This window comes from Cebus imitator, unplaced genomic scaffold (assembly GCF_001604975.1).
Source record: "Cebus imitator isolate Cc_AM_T3 unplaced genomic scaffold, Cebus_imitator-1.0 Scaffold66, whole genome shotgun sequence".
In the NCBI taxonomy this organism is placed as follows: domain Eukaryota; kingdom Metazoa; phylum Chordata; class Mammalia; order Primates; family Cebidae; genus Cebus; species Cebus imitator.
The window spans coordinates 2,364,726-2,385,880 of record NW_016107381.1 but is presented as its reverse complement, the minus strand read 5'-3'; the positions used below and the strand labels follow the sequence as shown (position 1 = coordinate 2,385,880).

The 21,155-nt window shown below is 36.2% G+C and overlaps 1 protein-coding gene across 5 annotated transcripts in view; it reads left to right on the top strand.

Annotated features, from left to right (window-relative positions):
• IFTAP (intraflagellar transport associated protein) overlaps nt 1-21,155 on the top strand; it is a 58,795-nt gene that overhangs the window by 21,905 nt on the left and 15,735 nt on the right. For all 5 annotated transcript variants that reach the window (XM_017530484.1, XM_017530483.2, XM_017530486.2 and 2 more), the window contains 2 exons: nt 14,795-14,949; nt 17,593-17,659. In XM_017530484.1, the coding sequence (XP_017385973.1) occupies nt 14,795-14,949; nt 17,593-17,659 (222 nt within the window). The remainder of the gene's footprint in view (nt 1-14,794; nt 14,950-17,592; nt 17,660-21,155) is intronic.

The window sequence follows — 21,155 nt, the reverse complement described above, 5'->3', positions numbered from 1 at the left end:
ATTTGAAATGATAATATTTTAGAAAATTGATTTAAATAAAATATATTATTTAAATTAACTTTACTTTTTATTTGTATATATTTTTTTAACACGTCTACTTGAAAACTTAAAACCACATAAGTAAGCAGCTCTACTCTAGACAAGTAGTTCTCAAACTTGGCTGAGTATCAGGAAGACTTTGATGATGGCAAACTTTTATAAAAGTCCAGATTTCCAGGATTTTGGTTTATTAATTGAAACTATAGCAAGGCGTCTAAAATTTTTATATTCTCAAGGCTCTATAGGTGATTCTGATGTACCACTAGTTTTGAGAACCACCGATTTAGGCTACAGTCTCAGAATGCAGTCTGTTAGAAAGCAGGACTGTCTATACTGCTTTAAAATACCAGATAATTGCTTAAAGTGTGTTTCTGTTTAAACTGTAGAGTTGGCAGAGACTGTCTAGTGCTCTTTATTTTAGATTCACTTACGGATATATTCACTAAGTTTTTGTCTTGATAGCTTATTTAATTGCCACAATGATGTAAAGAATTAGCTCTTACTCTTCTGTTTTTATAGCTCGGGGAACTGAAAGTTATTGTAGATTAAGTAATTTGTCTGCGGTAGGCCAAGGATTCAAACTCTAGACATCTGACCTTCCTCTGTACAATTATACCTATCTCACAGAAACATCTGGGATTGAGAGGTTATTAAAAAACAAGTTTAATATTACTACTGATAGCAGCTAACATTAAGTTCTAGGGATTAATGCTTAGCACTTCACATGCATCATCTCAATTAATCATTATAATGACCTAGTGAGTTTTTCCTTACATTTTAATTTTTATCATTATTTTTAACTTACAGTTGAGGAAACCAAGGCATAAAGTTAAGTAACTTGCTGTTATGGACTGTACTGTGTGCCTCCTAGATTTACATATTGGAGCCCTAATCCCCAACGTTGACTGTATTGGGAGATAGGCCTTTAAAGAGATACTTAGGGTTAAGTGAGGTCATAAGGGTGGGCCCTAACCCAGTGTGACTGGTATCCTTAAAAGAAGAGATGGAGTTAGACTATGGGTCTAGTCAGTGTGATTTCAAAGCCCATACCCTGAACCACTTTGTTCTCTGCTTTCCACAGGGAATCAGCCAGTTTTTCTCAAGACCTGGGGTCATTGGTGTGTAGATAACATATGCCAACAGGAATGGATGTGCTACCTCAAAATACATTACCCTATCTTCTTTAGACTATCAGTTCATGCAGCTGGTGTCTTGTGGGTTTTCACCACTGTTACACTAGTGTCTAAAGCAGTGCCTGGTGGTGCAGAATGTGTAGATACTTAAATATTGGTTGAATAAATGCAGTGAAAAGAAGAGAATACAGAATGACAGGCTGGCAGACAGGAGGGCCTCAGGTACAACCCTGAGGAACACTCATATTTAATGGATGGCACAGAAGAGAGAGGCTGCGAAGGAGTCTCTCATGATGCTCAAGTTTGGATTTCCATATACTATCTAACTGGGAACCATAGTAGAATTTTAAAACCAACAAGCAAAACCCAATAACACACATTGCTCGTGATTTTGAAAGGTAGAGCAAACAAGAAGGAGAGAAACATCTGGAGTCAGGGAGACTAGCCCGGGGCTAAGCAGAAGTACATTGCTGGAGGTCTGTATTAGGGTAGTGGGGGAGAAAATGAAAAGCAAAAGGGCCTAGGAGATGCTATCAGTGAAGGAATGACTGACAGCACTTAGTAACAGGTGACTGACAGAGGATTAGGAAGAAGAAGGAGTCAAAGAAGAGTCACAAGTATTTTGCCTGGGAAATACTGAGGCCCACAGAGCCCAAGTGACTTCTTCAAAGTTACACAGTTCTCATTTCAAGAGCCTTTTATTATTATTATTTTTTCCTTATTGAGCACTTGTTCTGTCAAGAGCTTAGTATCTTGGGTTGGGATTTGGTTTATACTTCTAGACATAAATTTTGAGTTGTCATTTCAGCCAAAAGAATATCACTATTCATACTTGACAGTTTCTAACAAATGTAATTAAAAATGAAACTGGTGACAGCACATGAAACAACACATTTCTGAAGTTGACATATCATCTTGGTCCCCAAAGCTATTTTGAATTTGAACATTAGCAATGCATCTTTAAACTTCCATGAGGGTACAAAGAGAGGCTTTTCCCAATCCGAAGAATGAATTTAAAATCTGCTGTAGAAAAATACCACAGAGAAAAACATAGAAAGCAGCTGGCCCTCTTACCAATTTCAGAGCAGGAAAGGAATTTCAGTAGAGCATAAAAACAGATTTCTCTCATAAAAGAAAACACAACAAGAAAAATAATCCTTACTATGTAGCCTTTTGCAGTTATTTTCTGTCGCGTATTAGATAGAGACCAGAGGGCTTAACATTGTTTTGATACCCTTGCAACTGGCAGATTGCCTGTCAGAGGAAGTTGGAAACTAACTGACCAGTTTTATGCTTCCAGGTGGCACTGAAGCCACATTTTCTGTGTTGTTGTTATCAGTCATTTAATTCCCTACTGAATATCTAGTGGTGTTTTTAATTCACAGGCCATTTGCAGTGCCTTTCTGTTTCCTTTTTTTCCCCCGTCAGCCACGTTAAGAAAAAAAAGGCAACTGGGGAAGCGCTTTTGCAAAAGTGAATTTAACAGTAAAGAGAAGATAATTGAAAATAACACAGCAAATAGCAATAAGCTTATTTTAACTGAAGACATAGGCCATGGGACATAGGCCACCGGGATAATGTTAACTCAAGAGAAATTTGCAGAAGACGTCATATAAAGACTTGCTAATAAAAGCAACTAGGAGTTGAGGAGAGATAGCATGGGGAGAAATGCCAGATATAGGTGATGGGGGAGGAAGGCAGCAAATCACACTGCCATGTGTGTACCTATGCAACAATCTTGCATGTTCTTCACGTGTACCCCAACACCTAAAATGCAATTAAAAAAAAAAGCAACTAAGCAATTTAAAAAATTTATCTGGCACCCCAAGGGAGCAAGTAAGGCAGTGGTGTTATTTTAAAGCTTTTTATTGATGTGTTTTTTAGTATTGCCAAAAAGAATAAAAGAGTAAGAAAAATGTTGATAGTTTTAAATTGATCAAAAATTCAGTAACTATGTGTATATAATCTCTTTATCACAACATAACATCAAATATCAATAGAACACTGAAGGAAAAAAATTATTGACCGAAGTTTACTAATTTACAGCAGAATCCTGTGGAAGAAACAACATCAGCAGCATTAACCTGTTTTTTTCTTTTTGGGGGAACATCTGCAAGCTGTAATTAAGCAATTTTCATTTGTTTCTCTATTTCTTTTGTCATCACTAAATCAGTACACTTAGGGAACAAATTGACAAATTATGAAACACAAAAAAATTGCTGGTGCAGTTGCAGAAGGAAATTTCCCCTTTCAAATTATGACAGATTTTGAGCTGATTGAGCCATTTTGTTTTAGATATATTAGCATAAACCTTTAGCTGAAGTTGTTATCATTCATATTCATTTCAACATGAATATTTGGTCCATAGATAATCATTTGTTTTTTGTGTCTGCTGTAGTTTACATGTAATGGGATAAGGAAAGAAAATGTATTTAAATGTGCATGACAATTTGAATAGTAATCGTTAAATTTATTTTTGGCAGTATTTTTAACGTACAGTATTTTGTAACAATAAATATCTTTTCTAATATGCTTTCTCAGTGAAGACATGGGAATTAAAAAAATTTTTTCCTACAAATAAAAGCATCATTTTCTTTGATTCTTTGATTTACTTGAAAAGATACGCATCTTTTAAATTTATTTATCTTTAATATATTTAGTGTGTACATATGAATTAGAGAGTTGAACTTTTGTAGGCAAATGGGATTTTAATTTTACAAAACAAAAAACTACTAATAGCTACATAAACCTTTAAAGTGGTCATTGTAAATCTTTAAATAGGCAATTTAAACAATATTAAGTGGGTGCATATTTGTTTTATATGCATTTCTCTTTAACTTGAGATATTATTTTTACTTTTTATTGCTAATTGTATCATTACTTGAAGGAAAATGGTAAATTGTTCCACTTGAAACTGAGGTGGTCATATGACTGTGTCCTTTGATTCAATTGAATAGGCATGTTTCAGATCTGAAGAATTTTAGCAAAATGTTCTTTTAGCCATGAAACAATAATATTTTCTTTGAAATGGTCAGCTAAACCCAAAGGGATACAAACAGGAAACTTTATTTTAACCAAACCCTTATATGAAAATCAAACCACAATCTGTCTTAGTATGTGATTTTTAGTGTCTTTTTTCCTTGATTTGTATTCGTTCCAGAGGAGATAGATTTAAGTGATGCCCATCAGCTCACTCTTCTTGCAGTTTGTTGCATCTTTAGCACAGAGAGGAATCATTATACCATGATCATGTGTTTTCCAGACTTAACTTTCCTTTTGCATTCGATTTTGTTGTGTATGAACCACTGTCTAGAAAATTGGTGTTGTAGGGAGTCATCTAATTCTGAGTGTTGGGTTTAGTTCCTAATTATAATGTCAATCCAGATCTTCTTGCTAATGTTGAGGTCATTTCAGTATTGATGGTTCCTACTGTGTTTTAAGCATTGAGCTAGAATCTGGGAATACTCAGATGAACAAAACAGGGTCCCTGCCCTAGAGGAAGTCATCAGCTGACATGTCATTACTTTTTATTGCAATCTGCTTATAAAGGATTGTGTGATTCCCAAATGCTCTAAATGTGTGAAGGCAGAATAGCAATCTATATGTTTATAGACCGTATAGAGATTGATTTGGTAAGGCAATAATAACTATTTGCATAGTGTTGATAAAAATCATATCCAGAATATTGCCATTGGTTTTGGCTCTCAACTTTAGATTGAATAAACACTCTATGAATTAAGAAAAGAATAATAAGACTGATTAGAACAGTGGATGTTCAGACTTTTCCTTCTAACTTCTTCCAGCATAGCTGAGTTAAAGAGATTGCCTTAAGTAGATGCAACTTTGTGCAGTTAGGCAATAGGGCATGATCTTAGGGTGAAGGAAAATCTTTTAGGTTGCAAATATTTAGTTATATAAATAATTTACTATACTGTTTTTATAGTTCTAGTTTTGTTATGGGAAGGGCCAGTATAATGGGAAGGGACACTTCTATCCTTGGATTCAGAAGACCTGAATATCAGTCTAGGTATATACTAATTTCTTGAGACCACTGGCCTGTCACTTACTCTCTGAGTCTGTAAACCAGGGTTAATCCTGCCTGTTTGGTATGTCTTAAATGGTTATAGTGATTATCAGATGAAATATAAATGAAAGTATTTGGTAAATTTTAAAGACTTACTCAAGTGTAAAGTTTTATGATTAGGGCTTCTATTTCTCCAATATGAAAAACATCAAGGTTAAATATGAAAGGAGTCTTGAATGTAAATATAAAAAATATAAAATATTGTCTACAGTATTAGTTATTTATACACCATTTCTTGAAGTAGTTAAAACCAACTATGTATAGTACATATTGTATTGTGTATGTGTACATGGTATATTGTATGGTATAAGAGTACAGTTCAGGGAATGATCCTACACTGGCCTCTGGTGGATAGACTCAATACTAGGTCTACACATAATCATCAGGAAAATGTATTTACATGATTTGACCAAAGATAAAGTATCAAATTCTTCTTTTTAATTATCATTGTTAGATTTTACTTCATGGAATATTTACTTGGGAATTTTGCCTTGCCTTGTGTAAAGCTTGCCTGAAAAGTACTCATTAAAATGCAGCTTCCTAGGGATCTTGCCCCAAGGTTCAGTAGTTCTACTAGTGTGCAGCTCAGGAACTTTGACTTTCAGACCAGCTTTGAGAAAATACCCTAAATGAAATCAAGGAGAGGTTTAGGGAAATATATGAATTTTTCAACATTTTTTGCTCATTTTTGTATATATTACATTTTTTCTCTGAATAAGGTCTATGGCTTTCATGAAATTGTGACACTCCCCACCCCACTCAAAGCATAAGAACAATTATTTTACTTTATTGACATTTTAGTTTAATATACCATTGTATGTTATTTAAAAGGCATTTTGACAGTGAAAAAGTGTGATGGGTTATAGAAATAATTTTACTGTGATCTTGCTGATCACTGATACAGAGGCTAGGTTATTATAGCTTACAGAATTTTAGGGTGGATTTGGTTCGGCACACGTTCTGTCCCAAGTCTGAAGGATTATAGTGCATGTGTCTTTAGGTCAAAGCTACTCCATCACAGGGAAATGTCCTTGCTACTTCTGTCTATTGCTGCCAGAACTATGTTCTTTGTGAGTGTTTTGCCACTAGCAAGTGCACAGACAAGAGACTGGGGAGACCACACAGTCTGTGGAGGTATCTCATTGCCTGTACTTTCAGGAAATGCCCCTCCAATAATTTTGCTGTTTCTGGTAACTTTTCTGTTGTATATTTCATACACAAAGGTACTTGGTAGTTTTAAAGAGTTACAAAAGAGGGACATCAAAATTAAATATTAAGAGAATCTTGACATAGAAAAAATGTATAATTATATATATGTGTATATGTATGGCTGTGTGTGTGTATATATATATATATTTTTTTTTTCTTTTCCCTCTTCTTCATTATTTCCAGGAAAGACTTTTCAAGAAGGAAGAAGATGCATGTAGGTATTCTCCCTAGACTGAGGAGCAGAAACTTGGTTGGAAAAAATGCTTTTTTGCCTCTACAAATAAAAGTATATTTTTTAGTTTTTTTTTTTGTTGTTGTTCATAGTAGAAAAATTAGAAAATACCCAGAGGCACCAACACCCACATACCCATGCACACACTCACACCCACACACACAACAAAACAGAATTCTCTTTCTATAGCAGTAGAATTTTTAGCTACTCTATGGCCACCAGAATAAAAATTATATCTCATTCTTCCTTAGCTATTTGACTAGTTTGTTCCAATGAGATGTGAAGGGAACTGGTATGTGCAACTTTTGGGTCATATCCTTAAAGACATGTGCGCTATATTCTTTTTATCCTTTTCTTCCTGGCTGGAAATTGGCAATCACTAGAATAACTCCTTTAGACCCAGACATGGAGGCCACGTGCTCAGGATGATAGAACACTCCAGCAGCCTGAATTCCTGGGGCGTTTCACGGAACAAAGCCTACCCACCTGTCCTAAACTGTTACATGAGAGAGAATTAAATTCTTGTTTGAGATGCATTTTTTGTGCTTCCTTGATATGGTAGCTGAAATCAGCCTTAGCTAGTTACAGAGAAGTGAAGTATGTGCTATCTTCTTCCCTTTATTCATCCTCTTGCTTGGAACAAGGATGTGGGGGTGTGTCCTCCTGGACCATATGGAGAAGGTTGGTGCTCTAGTCATGGCAGAGTAGAAAGATAGTAGCCTGAGTTAGATGATTTTGTGGAGCAGAACAATCATATTATCTTTGGATTATCTATATCTCTTACTGTTATATGAGCAAGAAATAAACTTCCATTTTGTTTAAGCTGTTGCTACTTTAGGCATCTTTTTTTATGTAGGCAAACTTATAGGCAGTTAACTAATAAAGCCATAATCTCTTGTCCTATAGATAAACCATGGTTTTGTGCATCCTTTCTGAATTTTTCTATGTTTATTAACATGTATATATATATTCAGTTAGTAGTTAAGAACATGGAAGTTGGAGACAACCAGGATTTGAAGCTAAACTCCATTACTTTCTAACTAGGTGGTCTCGGGAAACTTACTTAACATTTCTGAGCTTCAGTTTTATCATATGTAAAATAGATATAATAACTTCTACCTCATAGACTTTTTATTAGGATGAAATAAAAGATACATTAAAATGCACATACATATGTTTATTTATATTTATATTACCTGAATTATTTTAAGGGCTCAACCTAACATTTTCATTCATTTATATATTCAGCAAATTTATTATAATTATTTTATAAAAGTGGGCTCATACTATACATAATTTTTGTAACTTGCTTTTTTTCCCTCACTCTACAGATAAGAAGTAACTTGCTTTTTCATGTAACATTGTATTATGAATACCTCATAGCAATAAGTATTATTTACCAGTGTTTTGATGACTTCCTTGTATTCAATTATATGGATATTTGTTTAGCCATTCTTGTTTTGTTTGACATTTGAATTATTTCTAATTTTTGGCTATTATAAATGATGCTACATTACACACTCTCATTTATTTGATAAATATTTGTTGACTATCTATCATGTGCTAAATGTCACTCACAAAAGTGAACAAAAGACACAAACATCATTACCTTCAGAGAATTTGTCTTCTAGAAAGGGGAACTGAAATTTGTATTCTAGAAGTGGGGAGAACAATCAGAGCACAGTATAGGGAATCATGAGTGCTGGCAGGAGGATGTAGGGTTGCAATTTTATATAGGATAATATGGGAAGGTAAAATTTGGATAAAGTTGGAATGAGATGAGTCTGCAGATATTTGAGGCACAGGGAACAGTGAGTGCAGAGGCCAGGTCATAACAATGCCTGCCCAGCCGAGGAACAGCAAGGAGGCCAGTGTGGCTGGAGCTGCATGAGCAAAGGTGAAAGGAGTGGAAGCTGAGGTTAGAGGGCATGGAGGTAGGGAAAAATCGGGCATGGACAGCCTTGTAGGTCCTTGCAAGGGTTCTGTCCTTTGTTTATTTATTTATTTATTTTGCTACCAGTGTCTTTGCAGCCTTCTTATTTATGGCCGTTGTATACATTTTTATCCATGGAAATGCTGGTTCAAAGATCTGCAAAAATATATATCCTCGATTAAATAAAAATGTTCAAGAGATAGATCAGACAATTTTGGCTTTGAAGTGAAATCTTTGTCCACGTACTTAATGATTTCTTTTCGATACATTCTTAAACATGGAAATGTGAGTGGAAAGATATGTAAAATGTTATGTCTTTGAGTGAGTAAAAATTTTAAGGGACTAAGATTGTATGTTTCTTGTAGGCAGAGGCCATGTCATACAATTTTCTTGACTCCTTCTCCAGCCTAGCAGAGTGTTAAGCACATAGTAAACCCACAGTGTAGAACTTCCTGATTGAAGGGTTGAATGTCAATCTGTATTTCAGTTTTAATTGTTACCCATCCTTTGGAGGAAGAAAGAATATTTTACCTTACAGAAACTGTAAGTTCCTAACAGTGAGATCCCTGCTCTCCTTAGGCATACATTTTAATGGGAATCGACAGGCAATGAACAATTTAAGAGGGTAATTTCAGATTATTTCATGTAAATTTGAAGAAAACAGGCCATGGGATAGAGAGTGGCCGGATTCTATGACTCTGATGGTACAGCATAGATAAGGTGATTAGAGATTTATAGCCTCAATGAGCATCAGCATTTCTTCCATTGGGTATGGAGGGAAGTTAAACTGCATAGCTACCCTGTGGTTTTATTTCGTCATGTTGTGGAGCAGCATGGAATTGGATTAGTCCTTGGACGACAGTCCTTGGGTCAAACTCAGTATTATGATTAAGGTGCTACAAAATGTGGAAATACTCCAGATGTCCATCAACTGGTGAATGGAAAAATAAAATGTGGCATTATTCATACAATGGACCATTATTTGACAATAAAAAGGGAAGTACTAATACATACTCCTACAGATGAACTTCGTTAATGTTATGCTAAAGGAAAGAAGTCAGGTGTGAAAGACCACATATCGTATGATTCCATTGTTATGGAATGCCTACAAGAGACAAATACATAGCAACAAAAAGTAGATTAGTGGATGCCTGTGGTTGGGAGTAGGAACGGGGAGTGACTGCAAATGGGCTCCAGGCACCTTTTTGGGGTGATTGAATGACCTAAAAGTGGAATTGTGTTGATGGTGGTATAACTGTGTATACTTCCTAAAAGTCAAATGAACTGTACACTTAAAATGACTGAGTTTTGTGGTGTGTAAATTACACCTCAATAAAGCTGTGGGGAAGTGGAGGTATTGCTCATGGTTACTTAGATCCTCCTTGGGTTCTTTACTGTATAAGCATGTGTTCTTGTGATCCTGGGTTTGACTCAAGAACTAGGAGCGTCCTGCTTGTCTATAAATACTACCTATTAAGAAAATAAATCAATTGTGCATAGATGTGTAAGTTTAGCCTAGAAAAGGGCTGTGGCACAAAAACAAACTTGGATGTAGCAAATTCTACCCTGTGTTGACATTGTTATCAGCAGCTGTTGCTCTGTTAGGAATTCTGGAGCTGTAAGAGGCAATGCTCAAATACGCTGCATCTGTTCCCAGTGTGGGCCACCTCTTTTGTGATCTTGACTAAGTCGATTGGGAAGGTAAGCTCATTTTATGGAATGGGTATGTGTGGCCTCTCTGTACCAAACTGTAATCCACTCAACAGGTTGCCAACATGCTGTATTTACACCCACCATCGCAGAGATTGTTTTAAAAAAGTTATCTAGGGCATGCCAAATTATATGTAAAAGTATAGTACAGATTGCAGTGGAAAGATAAGGTGATGATTCTGTGATATCTGGAGAGAGGAAACATAACTAGTTGGATATTGCCTCTATTTCTGTTCTGTAAACACAAAACAGAACTCACTTGTGAACTCTTCTTTTCTGAATCTCTTCTGTTCCCATCACCGCCACAGAGCTGAAGCTCCCTTTACTTCTCACCTGGGTTACTGTGGTAGCTCCACACTTTCTTGTCTCTGGTACCTGAACCACTTTGATCCATTCTATCTATTTTTCTTCTTAGAGTACAGCTCTAATTTTGACTCTTCAAGATGTAGGTCAAGTACAGAGTTTTTGTCAGGCCCTCTAAATATACCCCTTCCATGTGTCCCCAAATCTTCCTGGAATAACCAGATTCTTCCTTAGGCCTTGTTCATTCTCACCTTGAGGGCTTCGCTCATGGAATTTTCTCTTTGTAAAATGACCACTTCACAATGCTCACCTGTTGAAATTGTAGCTGTCTTTCAAAGCCCAGCTCCGATGCCCTAGTCCTATGTGAAGCCTTTGTGATTCTCCGAAATCAATTATGACTCTACCTTTCTTTGTCTTTGTTATCTCCCTTATATCATCTGCCACTGGTGCCTTCTCTTTTGGTGGTTTGCATATATGGCTTAACTTCCTAGTTTGCAAACTCTGTAAGGACAACAAGGACTGGGTCTTACCCATCTTTATCACCTTGCACATAGTTGATGGCCAGAATATAACTTTCGGATTGAATGAGCTCCATAACTCAAACATCACACAGAACTTTTTTCTGTCTGAAAATAAGCTTCCAGAAACATTATAATCTTTTTATATTTTTCTCTCTGTAAGTGCCTAACACTGGACATTTCAAAAATGTCAACTTACTGCTGTTGTGTCCCTCATCTGGGGCTTTTCACACACATTTTTCCAGGCCAGCATTGTGCATTTGTGCCTTGGCAGGTTGATGGCTATGACTGTGAATAATGAGTCAATTATCATCCTGCCTCGGGGAAAGCACAGTTATTCCTGACTGGCCAGACTGAAGTAATCCTCTCCTCCCCGTGCCCTTTCAAATGAGGAACATAAAACAGTTGGAATTCAGAGCACTGCAAAGGGAATTTAGACAAAGCATTTGCCTGCTGAATTTAGCTTCTTTGGATTTATTCTGATTTATGATTGATTGGTTTTTAAATTGCTTATTTAGTTCTAACGACTATCGCTCCAGGGGAGGCCAGATACCAAGGAGCATGTGATCAAGAAGCAGTGGAGTGAAGTAGTTTGGCTGGACAAATCAAGACGAAACATTATCGTCCAGAGAAACATTGCTCTAGGCAAGGAGTATAATGCAAAAATCACACCCTGACTTTCAGAGTACCCAACCTTGTTATAAGCATGATTGCTTATCCCCTATTCTCTTTGCAGAAAGCTTTTTGCAATTGCCTGGTGTTGCACAGAATTGTCCCCCCCCATGAATTTTTTTTTCCTTCTAGCAATATATTCAATATCTCTTCTCAACTGAGAACATGCTCTTGATTTATATTGCTATTGACCAGGGTGTAGAAGAACAGACACTCCGAGGTTGCTGGCAGATTTGGTTGTGAATTCTAATGTTGGTTGTGCTAATCTGTGAAAATTCTCCTGCAAGTGTGATAATGCTTCTCATTGCATGGGCACTAGTTTGGCTTTGGTACAGATTAATTTGAATTTTTAAAAAACTTTCTTTCAAAATTGAGTTCTTAAAAAATAATCACTTTTATCTGGAAGATGTATAATCAATATGTGGTTAGTGTTTAATTTATCAAGACATCAAAAGTTTCAACCTTTTCAAGGTGTGTAACCTTTTTCTTTGGTCTGAAATTAGACCCTATAGCTGTAGTGGGGGCCTTGTAAGGGAGATCTGTTGGAAGCTTGTCTGTTTGGTATCAAAAGGAAATTGAAATTCCATTGCTTCAGAATAATGAAACCTCGAAAAACCTTTGGAAAAAACTTTTTGTCTCATCTGTATTGAAGTTTTGACTTAGAAATGCCCAAAGAAACGCTTTTTCAGGTCTCAATAACCTACTTCTTCTCTGAAATATTGCTGTTAGATTTCTAAACCATATTATGTCTGACACTTATTTCAAAGCAAGAAACATTAGGGATAAGATGAAAGGGTGGAAAAGGACTCTGATGAAAAACAGAAACAGAAGAAGATGACATGAACACTTGGGTGGCACATTTGGATTGCACCAGGATCACTATGGGAAGCAGCATCTGGTGCTCTAATCAGGCTTTCAGCCACTCCAGATTCTGGGCTGTGTCAGCATCTGCCATTTTGACGTTATCGTGTTGAAAAAGAACTTTTTTCCTATCTCATTGTGCCAAGATATTTATTATTTGCTGGATTTTAAAAACAACAATAAAAGCCTTTAGAAGGAGCACTTCTGGGCCTTTGAAGGGATATAGCATATATTCTTATGAAGCCAACTTTGAAGTTTAGAAAGGAGCCTTAAACTGTAGCTTTCGTCAGAGAGTGAACAAGTTCTTTTCTGCATCATCCCATCTTTTAAAAAGGAAAACTTTGTGTTTATGAAAAGAGAAATTTTAAAAGAGTAGATGAGAATTTTTGTTAGATCTGATATCCCAACAATAGTTCCACATCAGCATCAGAAGCTGGGACTTCATTATACTCTGCTCTTTACTTCAAAGGAGTTTCATCTGGTTACCTGACACGTAACCTGGGAGTTTTTATCGGAAATAGCAGAGTACACTGAGTGATTGTGAGAGCAAACAGAACTTGTCCTTGTAGAACATCTTTTATTTTCAGACAGTGCTGTGCTTTTCAAGTATTTAAGTCAATAGATGATTACAATAGTGTTGTGCTGGGTACATGGTATTTTCTTAGTAATTACTAGGTTTAGGTTATACTTCTTTTAAACCATAAGCAGAGAAAACTGAAACTGTTTCACTTTTTATTAGAACAGAGCACTGGCATGGCAGTAGCCACAGGAAGTCTGCTTTCCTTTTAACATTGATGAAGTTTGAGGAACCCTTTCATCCCTCAGTTAACTCCTGTTTCGAAGTGTCTCCGTGCCTATCTTGCTCTACTCTGCTACCACTGCTTATTGCCCTAGGACTGATTCAGGACATCTCTGCGACTATAAAAGAGGAAGAAGTCAAGGAGACTAAGTCCTCAGACCATTTCTTCCTCATCTCATCTTGTATAGGGCTGGTTACTCCGGCATATTCTTAGCAATCTTCCCCATACTTTGCTCAGCACCTCCCACAACAGCCAAGGTTAGGTGCTTCACACCAGAATTTCCAAGGATTTATTGAGGCAAGAGGCAGGGGCCACCTCTCCTCTAATAGCTAGTTAGAAGTCATTGGTGCTGGTACAGTAGGCAGTAGTAGAGAGCTGGCCAGAGCTGGTGTTATTTATGGATTTGACTTTTTATTGTTATTATTATTTTATTTTACTTTAAGTTCTGGGGTACATGTACAGGTCTTGCAGGATTGTTACATATGTATACATATGCCATGGCGGTTTACTGCTTGCATCCCCCCATCACCTACATTAGATATTTCTCCTATTGTTATCCCTCCCCAATCTCCTCACTGCCTGTTATCCCTCCCCTAGCCCCCCACCCCCCAACAGACACCAGTGTGTGATGTTCCCCTTCCTGTGTCCATGTGTTCTCATTGTTCAATGCCCACTTATGAGTAAGAACATGCAGTGTTTGGTTTTCTGTTCTTCTGTCAGTTTGCTGAGAATGATGGTTTCCAGATTCACCCATGTCTCTGCAAAAGACATGAACTCATCCTTTTTTATGGCTGCATAGTATTCCACGGTATATTTGTGCCACATTTTCTTTGTCCAGTCCATCTTTGATGGGCATTTTAAACTGTGCCTCAGTGAACATATGTGTGCATGTGTCTTTATAATAGAATGAATTATAATCCTTTGGGTATACATCCAGTAATGGGATTGCTGGGTGAAATGGCATTTCTATTTCTAGATCCTTGCGGAATCACCACACTGTCTTCCACAATGGTTGAACTAATTTACACTCCCACTAGCAGTGTAAAAGTGTTCCCATTTCTCTATATCCTCTCCAGCATCTATTGTCTCCAGATTTTTTAATGATCACCATTCTAACTGGTGTGAGATGGTATCTCAATGTGCTTGAGATACCAAGAGTGCTTAATGCCTCAAACGTTCAGTGTGTAGAGTTCTTTGAAAAGTATTCTTTTTTATTGGAAGGAACTTTCTCAATATACACAAAATAAACCAGACTGGGTGTTGTGGATGTTTTCTAATAGTGCATAACTTCTTATTTCAGAGGATCATGTGTCTAAAAGGGGAGTGTTTGAAACTGATTCTTCAGAAAACATATTTATCTCAGCAAAAGTTACTCATAAAAATGAAGCAAATGACTACCATCTTAGAAATAAAACCATCTTTCTTCGTACATCATCACAACGTTTGGAAAAACAGGTAATACAACATAGTACATTTATAGAAACAATCTGAGGAGAAAATAGTTCTTCATGAATTAAAAAAAAGAGACTCTAATAAAAACTAGACAGTTATTAGATCTGTAACTCCTAATTCTAGAAGGAGTGCCATTGGGGCAGTTTATTGAAAGTCATCATTGCATGTATTTCATGATTTTGACAGCTATTGTTTAGATGATAACTGGTTATCTCCAATTTTTGTTAAAAAGTTCTTAAGGATCTGCCATCTATAAATTATTGAAATTACTTCTTTTAGCTTGTCTTATTCTGTTTGGGACAAAAGAGTTCCTTTCTATAATTCTCTGTGTAAAATGGAACTTCTTTCACCCATCCTAGATTTCTCTCTTTCAAACCCAATGTGGAACTGGAAATCTTGTTTTTTTCTAAGATTTGGTCAATGAATGTTAGATACTCTTTTTTTAATCTTGAAGACTTTATAGACTCTTCACTTTCTCCTCAGCTATGGTTTTTAATTATCAAGGAATTATAGTGGAAGCTGTTCTACTTTTTAAGCTGTTTGAGTTTCTAATTTCTGCCTCATCATGTCTTCCTTGCAGTATTGTGGACTGAATTGTATATTGTGGTGTTGTTTTTGTTTTTGTTTTTTTTTACAAGGGAACAAAAATCTCTGTGTTAGAAATATGTTTATATACAGCAGATGCCTATAATTCTTTATTTCCAGAACTTGCTTCCAGAGAGATAATTGTGGGATATGAATTTTTTTTTCCCTAGAGGATTCACTCTTTACTGGCAATGATTGACCATTGGGAATATATTATATAGAGAGTCTTTAACTAGCGTGTGAGAAACAAAGAATGGTTGAATGACACTGTTTTCTAATAACTTGAAAATGTTGTGTTATAATACTCTGATTTGTTCATCAGATGTTTATTGGGATGGGATAGGAGTAGGGAGTGTTCCTATTTGACTCAAGAGAAGACTGAGGTTAAGTCGTCTATTATAGATTATACCGTGGATGAGTCTACAGGACAGAAGTAGAATCAGGGCTCCTGAAACCTATTCCCTGACCTCCGCCATGGCTTACTGAATTTGGTCTGTTATGCTTAGCTAATTAACAAAAACTGGAAAGGGAGTTATGTCATCTGAAGGGCTACAAGATCAGCTTCTTTATTTTCAGTTGTTTCATTTTTCCATCAATATGTCATGGGTGAAGGCCAAAAAGTATTTTTTCAGATTGTGATGGCTGAAGGCCAAAAAGTTGGCAGTTCTTTTCAAGGTGATCTGAATTGGGCAGAAAAGGTAAAGGTAAGGCATGATTCAGTTTTCTTGGCAAGAAGTAAAAGCATAACAAACAAACTAAAAACACAGGACTCATTTACTCTGCCTTATACAAAGTTGAAGAATTCAACAGATTTTGTGCTTACAAGTTATTTATTATTATTATTATTATTAATTGGTGTTTGAATATCTTAAACTGTTCTTGGTCAGCTGGGTTCTAGATCTTTTTTCCTTAAAGCTTAATAAATGAAAGGGGTGCTTTGATAGAGAAACATGACTCCAGTCCCCCTTAGCATACACCACTAAGTAAATAACAGTATAATATGAGAGAATTTGAAATTTTAGTAGTGAAATCATTGTATGGAAGATAAATTTTTGCCTTCACTTGGATGCCAGACAATAACTGCAGGTATGTACTTAAAAGCAATGGAAGTACCATTTAAAATTCCTATGTAATAGCTATGGTCTCACAAGTAGAGCTGGGGGAAGAAAAGATCCAGCCTGTCTTTTGAATTCCAATGAAATGCAAATTTGTAATTTTATGGTATTTTGTTATGCACATGTTTAGGTCATGAGCATAAAAGACATTGCAACCTTATTCCTTTACTAGGTCTCATTCCTGCCAGTGGTGAGATCATTTTCTTATTTACACTCTTTGATATTCACTTGAGATGAATTAGTTCATGTCTAAATGTTACCATTTTGTTAATCTAAAATGTCTCATTGTCAGCTTGCAGTGGAAAGCAGTATTCCATGTGGAAAGTTTTTCATTGAAATGCTGCTATTGTGTCTGTAAAGGTCATTTGCTCTGCTTTTTACCTTTGAAGTGATTTTCAGTTTTATTTGCTCGAAAGAGAGAACACTTGATTTTTTGCCCTGCTCACCTCTCTTGTAATTTTGTTTTGAATGAAGCTTTCTCTCCTGCTTTCTTTAGTTTCTTCTCTCTGGCTCTTCAGAGTGCTATAAGAAAGCACACTGTTCTGACGGTAGCCAGAGCCACCACTACCATTTGCTTGAGAGGCAAAAACAATAAAATGAAAACAAAACCCAGAAACACTGTTTTCAACTGTCATGGTGGTGGTAGATATTCTGGGATAGAATCTGGAACAAAGTCCCCTTTAAAAAACTCTTAGACTGCTTTTTTCCCTTTCAGTGGAGAGGTCCAACTATGGTGCCTACAAAATCCAGGCCAGCTTTCAAATTTACTGCTTCTTTCAGATGTCTCTTGGGAAAGCATGGTGAACACAAAAGCTGGGACTCAAGAGTTAATGAGAAAAGTGGATTCAGCTGCTCAGTTAGGGGTTGTGGAAGTGGGTTCATTGACTTCATTGCATTTTTTTTAGGTCTATTCTGCTTTAAAATAATGTTAATTCTTTTTTTCTAGGTAGACAATTTCCTGGATTTAGAAGTCTTGGACATGGATGAAGAGATTAAACCCCAAATAAGCCAGGGTATGCTTTCTATTTCTTTTCTTTTTTCTTTCTTTCTTTTTTTTTTTGCTTAATAATTGTTTATTCTTTATTTATATATATATATATATTTTTTTTTTATTGCATTTTAGGTTCTGAGGTACATGTGAAGAACATGCAGGATTGTTGCATAGGTACACACATGGCAATGTGGTTTGCTGCCTCCATCCCTATCACCTATATGTGGCATTACTCCCCATGTTATCCCTCCCCAATTCCCTACTCCCTACTGTCCCTCCCCTTGTCCCCACCAACAGACCTCACTGTGTGATGCTCCCCTCCCTGTGTCCATGTGTTCTCATTGTTCAACACCACCTGCCTATGAGTGAGAACATGCGGTGTTTGATTTTCTGTTCTTGTGTCAGTTCACTGAGAATGATGGTTTCCAGGTTAATCCATGTCCCTACAAAGGACATGAACTCATCATTTTCTATGGCGGCATAGTATTCCATGGTGTATATGTGCCACATTTTCCCTATCCAGTCTATTATCGATGGGCATTTGGGTTGGTTCCAAGTCTTTGCTATTGTAAACAGTGCTGCAATGAACATACATGTGCATATGTGTTTACAATAGAATGATTTAAAATCCTTTGGATATATACCCAGTAATGGGATTGCTGGGTCAAATGGAATTTCTATTTCTAGGTTCTTGAGGAATCACCACACTGTCTTCCACAATGGTTGAACTAATTTACACTCCCACCAACAGTGTAAAAGTGTTCCTATTTCTCCACATCCTCTCCAGCATCTGTTGTCTCCAGATTTTTTAATCATTGCTATTCTAACTGGCATGAGATGGTATCTCAATGTAGTTTTGATTTGCATTTCTCTAATGACCAGTGATGATGAGCATTTTTTCATATGTTTCTTGGCCTCATATATATCTTCTTTTGAAAAATGTCTGTTCATATCCTTTGCCCACTTTTGAATGGGTTTTTTTTTCTTGTAAATCTATTTTAGTTCTTTGTAAATTCTGGATATTAGCCCTTTGTTAGATGGGTAGATTGCAAAAATTTTTCCCATTCTGTTGGTTGCTGGTTCACTCTAATGATTGTTTCTTTTGCTGTGCAGGAGCTTGGAGTTTAATTTGATCCCATTTGTCTATTTTGGCTTTTGTTGCCAATGCTTTTGGTGTTTTAGTCATGAAATCCTTTCCTATGCCTATGTCCTGAATGGTTTTGCCTAGGTTTTCTTCTAGGGTTTTTTATGGTGTTAGGTCTTCTGTTTAAGTCTTCAATCTATCTAGAGTTAATTTTAGTGTAAGGTGTCAGGAAGGGTTCCAGTTTCTGCTTTCTACACATGGCTAGCCAGTTTTCCCAGTCCCATTTATTGAACAGGGAATCCTTTACCCATTGCTTGTTTTTGTCAGGTTTGTCAAAGATCTTTCTAGAAACTACAAATAAGGCTTTAGGTAGCTTTCCTTTTTCGGCAATTCTTACCTCCACCTCTCCTGAGATAGGAAAAACTAAAATTGTGAGCTATTTTTTTCAACAACAGAAATTTCAGCCAAAAGGTCAAAGCCTTTTGAAGATTGTGAAACCTTTGGTCTTAAAAGAAATAAAAGTGTGCCCTCCCCCTTAATAATTCATCACAGGATTGATTCTTATGTAATTGTCTCAAGTGTAGCCATTGTAAGTCAACTCTTTATTTCCTAGAAGTACAGTCTTGTAAATTGAGATTATTTTTGAGAGACACAAAAACTATCTGTTAATCATAAAAATCATGACAATATCAGAATTTATCACAAAAATTAAGGCAGTCTTGCCTTATATTAAAGGTTACTGAGGCTGCACCAAGTTTCAGTGGACTTGAGTGAACTAATGTCAAGACCTTCCCACATGTAGAATAACATGGAAAGCCTAGGCTGAAAATCTACCCAGGCTTCAGTGAGCTATTCTAAAGAAAGGAAAAGAAAACCCATTTTTTCCTGTTAAAAATATTTATTAAATATGTAAATTAAACCCTTAATACTAAAGATATATTGTAAATGTTTCTTCTGAGGCATTTTTCCACATTGGCTGAATTGAAAAAGGCTCCATGCTAATCTGTTGATGTTTATATAGAAGAAAACTTCTTCCTTTCTGGCTAACATTTCTGGACAGGCATAGGTATTCTTTGTTTCTCAAAGGACATTTGAAATATGTTCAAAATCAGGAGTTTTTTTTTTTTTGTTGTTTGTTTGTTTTTTAAACTCATTCCTGATTTAATTTGCAAAAATATATCAAAGTCAATGCCTAATTTTAGGGAAGTGACAGTTTCCACGGAAGTTTGGTTGTTGATGTTTAACTGTTGTTGACTGTCTTTAGGTGGTTGTAAACATGAATTATGGTTATTAGTGTTGGGGAAGAATGGCTTATTTATAATCAGACAGATGTTAAAGTGACTCGGTAAAGTTGGTTTGGGGGTGGTGACTATTTGTACATTGGCTGTATAAACCTCTACTCTAGCTTCTTCAGCTGCTTGAATTTGAGAGTCTTTGGTTATTGGAAGCAATGAACATTTTTATTCTGCTTTCAAATATCACACTACTCTATGAAAGGATTGCTTCTCAAGCACACTGTTAACCAGTAGATGTTGCAGATTATTTAGTTACTTACTTGGTTTAAGTGAGATTAGAGGTCTGGAGGGATCACATCCTCCAGGGAGGGGATCTCTAACTTTAATTCCCTGAGTGGCCCTGAATTTCTATAATAAGAGCAGCATAGGCACTCCAATTGGATTAGAAGTGAGAGCTAAGGACTTGTCAGGAAGCTACATTTGTAGAGGAAGCATACTGTTTTTGGTTTTGGGTGATTTGGGGGAGGGAACCTTATTAAAAATGCAGATTTCTGGGTCTCCTTCCCAATAGAGAATCTAATTCAGAAGATCTTTGGTGGCATCTGGTGATCTGCATTTTAACCAACACCCTACAGGATTCTAATATAATTAGTTTGAGGATAACACGTGGAGACAAATGGTTCTAGTCTGCATGTAATACATGTGCAATATAAAATAAATTTCATAAGAGGTCACAAAAGTACATGTTTTGGGCGCTTTTGTGATGTTTTAAATTTTTCACCTCTTGCTAGTATGAGAAGTCTGTATATTGACATAAACCAACGTAGCCAACAGACCTGATTTTTGTATGTTAATCTTTTAAATTAGCTTTTTTACCTTCTCCAGTATTTTCATTATTTTCTTTAAATATTTTTTCAAGTTACATTTTTCAATTAACAGATTTATTTTAAAATATTGACAAAAAATCTTACTAGTATGGTTTTTCCAGAAATCAGATAACAAGCCTTCTTGTATTTGTGTATAAAAGAGAACTGAGGCTGAACCAAGTCTTGAATGAACTAGTCAAGATCCTCCCACAGGTAGAATAATATGCAAAGGCTAGGCTGAAAATCAACCTAGGCTTCAGCGATCTATTCTAATTACTGAAAAGGTCACCAGGGCTTTACAATTTTCATAATGCACAATCTGGGTCACTTAAA